Below are 10,000 nucleotides of genomic sequence, written 5' to 3'. Positions count from 1 at the left end.
AAAGATGAGGAGGAAAAATCAATGAAAAAGGAAGCTAAACTCCATTCTTTAATTGCAAACAAACAAGCATCACAATCGTGCATGTCTGTAGCCCTTGGTATCACTTCCTCAACCCCAAGTTCCCAGTGTAAAGCTTCGGCTTTATTGACTGACTTGCAACCCGTTGCCCTTCTAACCCGTCTTTCTCGTCTCTCTCGTCCCGTTTTCCTTCCCACAGAACCGAACACCAACACGGAGCTGGTGCTGCGACAGGCAACGCAGACGGTTCACGCCAAGTATCGCTTTTTCGAAACCACGCTCCAGATCGAAGAGTTCCAGCCCGATATGGAAGATTGCAATCAGTGTACGAATCCAATTTAGGGTTACCAGGCACCTGGCCAATAGGTCCAACGATTGGTCCGCTTGTGTGTGCGGCTTGCGGTGAAATAAAGCCAACTGAAAGCTATCGGATGAAAATTGTGTCCTTCTACTCCTTCTCTTCTTGTTGTCCAGGTTCGAATCCCCTATAAATTCGACCGACGGTGTGACGACGGTTCCACCGTTGATCGGAAATCGGTTCCGGAAAGTCCGAAAAACAAATCGCCTCCATACGGAGCGGATCGGTGGGCATGTAAAGCATGGCCGGTTATTTAAATGGTATCCCGGCGAGGCCTCGACCCCGTATCGAGCGGACCGGTAAATGAACTCACCAATGCTGGAACCGGTTCCCTGCCTCGGCTCCATCCGTCTCCGTCGATCCTTTCTCGGTAAAAGGATAAATTATGGAAAAATAATCATAAACTTGTTTGTATTCAGATTGAACTATATGTTGAAAAGAAAATCGTATTCAGATCCGTTGTAATTTCCCGGAAAAGCCGGAAAGAAAGGGGGTTGCTAAAACGGTTCCTGAGGGCGGGTGGGAAAAAGGGGTTGTTTTTGTGACAAAACCCCACCCGATTCCCCGGGAGTGGTGAAGTTTGATCTCGGTCGCGGTCAACCGTTGTTTGCGACAGGCCTGCCATGGACGTTCTGGCAAGCGGCAAGGTTTCCCCCCCCCCCCCCCCCCGCCCCGCAAACGGCCACCTCGTCCTGGAACAAAAGGTTCTACCGTCAACCGTTGGCCAAAGGCCGCAAAGACCACTTTCGTCTCTTGGTCGGAATCGGAATGCATGGGCAGCAGCAGCAGCAGCCACAAGAAGAACTTTGCAGCAGAAGCAGCAGAGAGGCCGCTTGAATATTTATAATGTCTGGAGCGGATGAATGAATGATTTGGATGACGGAGTGGTCGGCCGGCCGGTCGGTCAGCCTTTTGCCAGCCTAATTGGTAATGCGCGCGGAAGTTTGTGGCGATGGCGATGGCGTCGGCCCTTTTTCGGTATTCAGTCGCAGTCGCAGCGCGTTAGTGGAGCGTCTGGCCGATACGCTTTGCTCATTTCTCAATCTGAATGATTAATTCCGTCTATTAGTTCCGGGGTTTTGCTGACTGCTTGCTTCTGCAGGAGTCAGTCAGTCTTTCGGTCTGTCAGTCTTTTCGTCTGTTCTGTTCGGGTGTGATCAGACAACCTTCCGCGGTCAATCTGTTTCGAGTGAACACGAACTGAATGAAGAATGATGTGTCTTCCGTTCTTATCTTTTGGCCAGCACCTTATCCAGAGTCCTTTTCCAGGCGACTGTCGGTAGCCCAAGATGAAGCTCGTAAGCTAATGGCCAGGCAGTTTTGTTCAATTTAATTTTTACGTCACCTTTTTGGACCGCTTTTTGGTGAAGTCCGCTCTAAGTCCGATTTTTTTGCTCGATTGTTTTTCTTGGAACCTTTCCCGGGATGGGCTCGCGCTGGTTGTTTGTCCGCCTATTGTCCGCTCTGCGCTAAAGCATTTTTCATAAAGAATGCCATAATGTAGCGCATAATGTGGAACGGATTGCTTGACCGACGATGTTTCTTTAGTAAAGCGACAGAGAGAGAGAAAGAGCAAAAGAGCAAAAGGATCGCAGCGGAAAGGCATTTTTAATTGTTTCTGCTTGAGCTATCTACTACCATCACCACCACTAGCACCACCGTGGCCACGCCTGGTTGGTTTGATGGGAGTGATGATCGCCAGAATGGCCTGAGAAGAGCTTTGCACCAGCTTGGCAAATTGGGGTGGAGGGCCATTACTCGTTTTCACAATCATTTTCTTCTTTTCCTTCGTTTTTTCCAAACCAAATTCAACTGTTCCGGTGGAGGAGTGAATTTATGTTGCGTCTTTTCTTCGAAAAACAGTTCTCTCAACGGAGTAGGCGTCCTTCTTCTCGCGTATCATGCATCATCATGGCAACGAAACCTCCTGGGCCCCGGGGAATGCGGCTCCATTGAAGCATGCAACGCTCGCCAGCATCGTCGCTATTTAGCATGATTGAAACCGAGGAATTGGAAGCCCAGCACAGCACACGGCCACGGTCGTTGTTGCGAAATAAACAAATGCTGCCGCTTCCTTGGCTCTTGGCACTGGGATTCCGAACTGGGCCAACTGCATCTTCCAAGACGATCGAAGCAAACCGTGACATGTTTGGAGGAGTGCGCGCGCCCGCGACCCTGGCACGATAAAATCACTTATCACCGTTGTCAGTCACGTGCCGGAGTGTTATCACGTCCGCCACCCTTCTCTTCCTCCTTCCAGAGCCGTGAAAGTGTCGTGGAGGAAATTGATTCGATTCCTGATAGCGCGACATTCGTCCCCGAGATTAGTGATGGTGGCCGGGCGAGTTCGATTTGTTTTCCGATTCCGATTCCAATCCCCGTGCGACCGGGATCGTTGTTGCTGCTCGTTCCCTTCGGGCACGTCCTGGCACCGGAATTGATCCTGGTGTGGGAGCACCAAGATCGAACCATCGAACCAGCTCAAAGGAGCCTTCAAGATGAGAACTTTCCCCCCAGGAAGGGACGCCTTCAGGGTGTCTCCATTTCACCAGTGAGCGAGAATCGCCTTAGGGAGTTTCCAGTGTGTGGGTGGGTGGGTGGGTGTGTATGTGTTTGAATCACCCACCACCCATCGCATCGGTGGTCCAGGTGTATGCGTGTGGGTCGTCTGGTGTCGCTGGAACAGTTCCCGGATCCTTCTCCTCTTCTTCCATTCCTTCTGCGAAGCATTCAAACTGCTTCTCCAAACTGGAATAGACACGTGTATGTGTGATGAGTTTGCTGAGAAGTAATTCAATTTCGGTTCGAACACAATCGATCTAACACGAGGGAAAATCGGTCGAGTATGCAAAGCAAAGGAGCTGGCTACCATCAATTACCTCCCGGGCCGGTTTGCTACCGAGAACCGATCAAAAGTTGGACCCCGGAGTTGCCCCGTATCTTCCAGGAGCACACAACCACCCACCCTCACACATACGCACGGTTGGGCCACGTGCAAATACTCACTCATTCGTGATTGTCTAATAAGGTTAAACACTAATTGCCGGCTTCTCTCGCTCTCGTCCTTCGTCGAAGCGTCTCGGTCTCGTTAAGCGCTCTCTGGCAAAGCACGTGCTCTGTGTGCCATGGCGCTGCTTGTGTCACGCTGGAACTGTTGCAAAAGTGTGGAATGGTAAGCGCAACACGCGGTTATGCTAAGGTGCCGCGGAATCGAGAATCTCTTCCCATTCCCATGCCACCCCAGAAGGGGGCCAACGATGAAGACGGACAGCAACAACTAATTGAAGGAAACAAACAACAACAATGTTGCGATCCTGGTTCACGATCCTGTACTGCCGGTGCTGGTTCCTCGAAACGCGTAGCTCGTGGCGTAATCTTAAGGGCACGAGCAGCTTACGGTGCCAGCAAAGGCGCCGTAAGGGGCTGGGCATAGTTTTGGGGAAGTTTGTCGATGGAGCCACGCGCGAGGCAACTTGTGTTGCATGGAGTTTGAGAGGAGAGTGCTTGTACCTTGTGTCTTAATGAAAAGATAGTGGATAGCGGAGTTTTGTGTCGGAGGGAAACTGGAGTGCCTCGACAACAATGCTTAATCTTGGCCGAAACATGTCTTTGCACTCGGTTGGTTCGGAGCCGGGTTCATAATCGTTGGTGAAGTGTAGCGTTGAAACACACTTCGCAGCTCCCGGGGTTTGCTACATGGAGTGAAGTTGTTAAGGTTAAAATGTATTTTTAAAGAAGTAATTAAACGAAACAACTGTGGACATAGAATGGAATGGTTACTCGTAGGATGTTTTAGTGCCGCTGGTGTTAATTCGAGTCCAAAAACGACTCATTTTGACGATTTTTTGTAAACAAACCGTTCAATTTTATTTATTCAAGTCTATTTCATATTAAACTATAACTTTTCAATGAATATTTGGTTTTTTTTTGGGAAGATTTGCGAAAAACTTCATCTTCATTTAGAAACACTATGATGGTGACGGATTGATCAACGATCAAACCGGGTTCGTCGCTTAAAAGAGCAAGTCTTTTGATTCAAACCTAAAAGGGCTCACTTTTGACGATTTGTTTTTAGAAAATGATCAACTTATACGTGTTTTTAGCAAATACCATCATAAACTGCAAGTTTCCAAGTATATTTGGTCGTATTTTGGGGGACGATTTGTTAAAAGCTGTATCCATGGCTTCAAACTAGCGAGCGAGGCATTGAACCAAGTATATGGAAAAAATAAGACAAACACCTTCAAATGATGAATAAGTCTTCAACAGTAACCCCAATGAAAGCATGTTGAGAGCACTACAAATGCATTTTAACAATGGCTACAGAAAATGTTTAACAATAATTATAAAAACTGAAACCCTTCTCACCTCTTGACTGGATGTTGAGCGCATCCCTGAATGCGAGTGCCTGATTGCACCATGTTTGTAGACATGTTTTCCACTCGCACTCGCTTAACTTTTGTTCGCCAAAAACCCTGGATCACTCGCCAAAAGTACCTCCCGTTGAATTATCAACACAAACGTCCTCCATCAACTTCAGCGCAGAACGTCCGGACAGGCCAGGGTGGTGGCTTGTCAACCAGCATTCGGTCGCTGCTGCCAGTTCGAGTCTGTCTAGCAACTCGATCTCGCCCCTTTGCTCTCCGTTTTTCTAGTGTCATAAACAATATCCTATCCCGTTCCCATTTTGGCCTTCCGTTCTTGGCAATTGGTACTCGACGCCGTGTACCTCGACACATTCCACACAATACGAGCGCAGCAGCGTGTTCTCATCCGTCTTTCGGGCCCTGTGATGGTCCACTGAGGGACAGACTGAGCCAAACCAACCACACAGCACTAACCAACCAACCGACATGCAGCATGACCTGCAATACTAGAGAGTTGGAGGACCAATTTGATTCCATTGCCATGCCACGAACGTGTCCGCAGCGTGTGAGTCTCCGACTTTTCCCCCTCACCTGCCTGTCTGCCCTGCCCTTTTGACGTGCCCTTTCGGAACGGAGGTTTTCTCTTTCGTTCTCGAGTGTCAGCGAACATGGTGGCATTGTGAGGGGCCAAGGAAAAGAACCGTGAGAAGTTCAAGGATAATATGAAGCACTTCCTGGATTGCGCTACCATTGTGCAGAGAGAAGCAGAGAGATAGAGAGAGAGAGAGGGAGCAAAATGGAAAACAAAATGAACCCGGGTGATGAATGGCTCAAGGTTGCGGCCGAGATCCTCGACTTTTGTGCATGATAAATATGACAGCTCCGGACCGGTGTGCTCCGTGTGATGAAGGTAGGCGAAGGTACTACTGGTTCTCGCTGGTTGCCACTTTGGCCCGGGAATGTATCTTTTCGTAAAACAAAAAAGGCAAGAGACCGTCACATGATTGTTGCAATCTTGGTATTGTGCTTTGATTCAAGTCCATGTGGCCGAGAGAAGGGGAAGAGGAAAAGGATTCGGCGAATTCGCCGTTGTCCAAAGTTGCAGAGCAATTTGAAATGCCTTCCGCAGCGCGGATACCAGGACGAACTGGGAAGCGAATTACAAATTACGTTTGGTCTTCCATCAGTGATACGCCTTTCTTCGTCAGCCAATTCTCGGATTCATGCGGTATGTAGTTCGTCAAGTTATCCTTCACTGTATTCGAGGATTGCGCTCCATTCTACGGGTCCTTGATCATTCGAAGCACTTTCTGGCAACCTTACCTTCCGTTGCGTTGTTCTGTTTTGCCAGCATTTTTCCTTCTAGATTACCCAAAGCGCACTTGCGATACTTGTGTCGTTCGAGTGTTTGTTCGTTCAACGTTCTGCCACAAAAATCTTGCACCATCGGGCGAGGATTTGTCGCTTCAGGCCACGTGCCATTCCTCAGGGACTGCAACATACTGCACAAGGAAACGGAGCTGATCGAGAATGGCGAATGAAAAGAGAAGCGAAACACACTGCGATGAAGCGACGGAGAACCGGAAATCACATTGAACGTTTCGCAAAAGCATCCCCTGACGCGGAACTAGCGTCGGGAGCCCATCGGGAGGTGCTAGCTGGCCTGGCCTGGCCTGGCGATGTGTAACCATTCAAACTTCCGCGAACTTCACGCGCCATGGCCAGTCCCCGGGAACCGGATGTGAGCGTGTCGGTTCCGAAGTGTTTCTTATGCTTTCCGCCAACGAATAGTGTTCTACCGTCGTCGTTGCTGTTGTTGGTGTTCCTTTTTCGTCGATGACGACGACGGTGACTGGCCTCGTGAGTGTTTCGTCATGTTGAGTCGCCCGAGTCTCCGCGGTGGTGGTCGCCCCCGGAGCTCGTACGTTGTAGCGGAAATTCACTTTCCTGAAATTAGATTCCGCTTCGTGTGCACGGCATGCCCCTCGCAAACCTCCGGGAAGGGGGAAATGTCCAGCCTATCCTCCAGCCTAGGTTTTCCTCGGTCGGACGCCCGGTACGGCTTGTGGTACATTTTGATAATTCATGGAGAAAATTGATTTCCCCTGTCGATGGAGGCATTACAAGGTACTTTTTAATTACGAGGAAACTCGCGGAAAACGGCGGAAAATAAGGTATTCGGACCAGGGTCTAGGGTTTGAAGCGACGTCGTCCGTGCGCATAGAGTTCCGGTGTGGTGTATTAGCTCAACGCTCTCGCCTGTAGGAACACCTCACCTGACGTGGGTTCATTGCTTCCATTAGGAAATGTGTAAAATCCCTAATATGTGGAGTGCATGCAAGCGCTTCGGCACGACGTTGTTGTTGTTGCTGTTGCGCCGTTGATGCAGTTAGTGCTTCGTTAAGAATGAAGGCGAGTACATTTTATCTTAAATTATTGATGCACGCCACGGAAATGGTATTCAAATGAGGTCTATTTTGAGGATGGCTCCGATCTATCGGTGCCGTTTAGAGGGTGGTTTGGAAATGAGTAATGCAACATTGTAGGCAACATAATGGAGCAGTGCACAGCTGAAATGTAATTTAAAGAATAACGTGTTAAAAACATATTGCAAAACATGATATGAGATTTTTTATTAAATGAGAGAAATTTCATATCATACAAACAATCTTAAAACATAATTTGCATCATGCATAAAATTCCATCTTGTTTTCCAACTTAAAACAAAACCCAATTAAGCAGAACAAGAGGAGCTATACATTCCTGTTAATTTCTATGAACAATCCTTTATCATCAAATTATTATGACTTATTTTTAATTATTTTAGCTTGGTCTGGTATGTGTTAGCATAGAGATAAACAGTTCATACAGTTCAATAATAATTCATTTTTGCCAACAGCAAAACTTTAATTTATTCTGTTATTAAAACAAACTTGATCTACTCCTAAATAGCATATTCATTTAAAACTTTAGTTAAACACTATAATGTGAGCATTGGGTTGTACTTTTCATGATTCCATTTACTCTACACATTTTTTATCCACGTTTTTTATTTGATTCGATGCTTCTGAAACATTATGCTTCTTTCCCCGATCTACCATAAAGCACGATCGGTATCCCATCGATCGCGCAGCCCCGTAGCGATCGCTGTACGCACGTCGCGCAACATTTCACATCTGGTACTGCTACTGCTGCTGCTCGTGGTGGCGCCTCGAAAGTGAAAGTGTGCCGGCATACCGGCCGCTCCCCACCTGACGCATCGGGTTCCATTCCAAAAAGCTGCCGGCATCGAGACACGCGTTTGTATGCGTGTGGCTGCGCGTTGTTTTGGTTCCGATCCAACATCGATCGGGCGTACACAAACCTCCCCCCTTTCCGTTACATAAGCCAAACGTGGCACTCGGATCGTAGACCTTCGCGATCTCGCTCTTCAGTCGATCGTACGCCATGGTGGAACGCGGAACGTTGGCGCGGTTCGCGCTGTTTGTGGTGCTGTTTGTCTCGTCAGCTGATCAACAGCTGGTGGCCGCATTTCGCAAATCATTTGAAGGTTAGTTGTCCATCTAAATGGCTCCCCCCTCCCGGGCTAGTGGGGTTGGTGCGCTCAATCATTGGTTTAGAAGGGGGTGCGGCCGTCTAGGAAGTGGCGAAGCACCGTTATGCGCTTGGTGCGCCTCAAGGTTAACTGTGCTTTATCCTCTCTCTCTCTCTCCGTTCTCTGTTTCTCGCTCTCTAATTATTTCGCTGCAGAGCTGAGTGTCCACACGATTCCCGATTCCGGATCACTGGAAGGTAAGGTACCAGGCGCATGGTTTGACTACGATTGACTGACATAACTCCCGGTTACACCACCTTGCCCGGTAGACTGTTCGCTCAGGTTACAGAAGCTGGCCAGCGATGAACCATCGGCAGCCCCCACGGAAGAGTATCCGTCGTTTTCGCGCGAGTTTGCGCACCTGGCGGCCCTCGGTTGGCGACCGGCCACCGGTAAAGGTGAGCTCGAGTGGCGCTGCACTGGGACGCTGATCGCGGAAGACTTTGTCCTGACGGCTGCTCACTGCACGCAGGATGAGGGGTAAGTATCGCCTGACTTCGATTCCGATTCGATTCGAAATAACTCCAACGATCCTTCTCCTTTACAGCGCAGAACCGGTGGTAGTCCGATTGGGTGATCTTGATCTGTACAGCACCAAAGATGATCGCTATTCACAACAGATCGAAATTGCCGAGATTGTCCGTCATCCAGAGTTTAAATTCGACAGTGCGTACCATGATGTTGCGTTGCTGCGCCTCAAACAACCCGTGACGTAAGTCGAGAGACGCAACCGACAACACGGAGGTGGTGGCCCGCTAACCGGTTTCCCGTTTCACGCTTTCAGTGTCACCGATTTCGTTACACCGGCTTGCCTCTACACCAACGATTCCTTACCGTTCGATCGACTCTACGCATCCGGATGGGACTTTTGTGAGCATCAGGTGGCGTCAAAGTGAAGCCAGCATGTCAATGAATCCCTTTCTCTCCTCTAGATGCCGAAGTATCACCACCGATCTTGACCGCCGCCCTTAATCCGATCAATCAGGATCGCTGCAAGTTCTGGTATCGCGATAACAAGGAAGCGTTCCGGCGTGGCATCAATCGGATGCAGATGTGTGCCGGGGATGAGAAGCTGAAAAGCTGTCCAAGTGATACCGGAGGACCGTTGCAGGTGCGGTTACTGTCCAGTTCCCGTTACACACCGTTCGTGGTCGGTGTGTCGGCACTGGGTGTCCCGTGCGGTGCCACAACACCCGGAGTGTACGCCAAGGTACCCCATTACATCCTCTGGATTGAGGACGTCACGAAGCGAACGTTTCATCCGGCGGATTGTGTTGTGCGACATATTTCCCGGCGAGAGCGTGACACTGCACTCGTTGCACCGGAGCTTAAGGTAGGCCGTGCCGATTATCCTGGCTTTGGATTTGAGAAGAACACTGGTGTGGGCCTTCGTTGCTTACGCAGAAATTGGATCGATTCGACAATCGTGTGGTAATTGTGTGAGCGAGCCTAGCATTCAGAGGCTCCAGTGTAAAGAATGCTTGTGTAATGTTTGATTTACACAAAACCAACGCCTGGTCAAGAGCAGAGAGAGAGAGTCTCATCTCATCCCAGGATGGTCGGTGAGACATAACAAATCGATCCCGATTCCCGTTAACAGATTTAATACCACCGATCGATTGAACTGCTCTCTGTCCGGTTCGGTACCGTGCACACAAACCA

The 10,000-nt window shown here is 49.1% G+C and overlaps 2 protein-coding genes across 4 annotated transcripts in view; both read left to right on the top strand.

The window, feature by feature from the left end:
- LOC126572669 (zinc transporter 2-like) overlaps positions 1–418 on the top strand; it is a 21,307-nt gene extending 20,889 nt beyond the window's left edge. For all 3 annotated transcript variants that reach the window (XM_050232166.1, XM_050232169.1, XM_050232168.1), the window contains exon 9: positions 218–418. In XM_050232166.1, the coding sequence (XP_050088123.1) occupies positions 218–360 (143 nt within the window). In that variant the 3' untranslated portion in view covers positions 361–418. The remainder of the gene's footprint in view (positions 1–217) is intronic.
- Positions 419–8,190: 7,772 nt separating this feature from the next.
- Positions 8,191–10,000, top strand: part of LOC126581634 (transmembrane protease serine 9-like) — a 5,348-nt gene continuing 3,538 nt past the window's right edge. Inside the window, exons 1-6 of the mRNA XM_050245436.1 lie at positions 8,191–8,293; positions 8,494–8,535; positions 8,608–8,818; positions 8,886–9,050; positions 9,123–9,208; positions 9,271–9,671. Of these exons, the coding sequence (XP_050101393.1) occupies positions 8,191–8,293; positions 8,494–8,535; positions 8,608–8,818; positions 8,886–9,050; positions 9,123–9,208; positions 9,271–9,671 (1,008 nt within the window). The remainder of the gene's footprint in view (positions 8,294–8,493; positions 8,536–8,607; positions 8,819–8,885; positions 9,051–9,122; positions 9,209–9,270; positions 9,672–10,000) is intronic.

Source organism: Anopheles aquasalis, chromosome 2, assembly GCF_943734665.1.
Source record: "Anopheles aquasalis chromosome 2, idAnoAquaMG_Q_19, whole genome shotgun sequence".
NCBI classification, from domain to species: domain Eukaryota; kingdom Metazoa; phylum Arthropoda; class Insecta; order Diptera; family Culicidae; genus Anopheles; species Anopheles aquasalis.
Note: the sequence above shows the minus strand (reverse complement) of the source record. Positions and strands in the feature narration are given on the sequence as shown.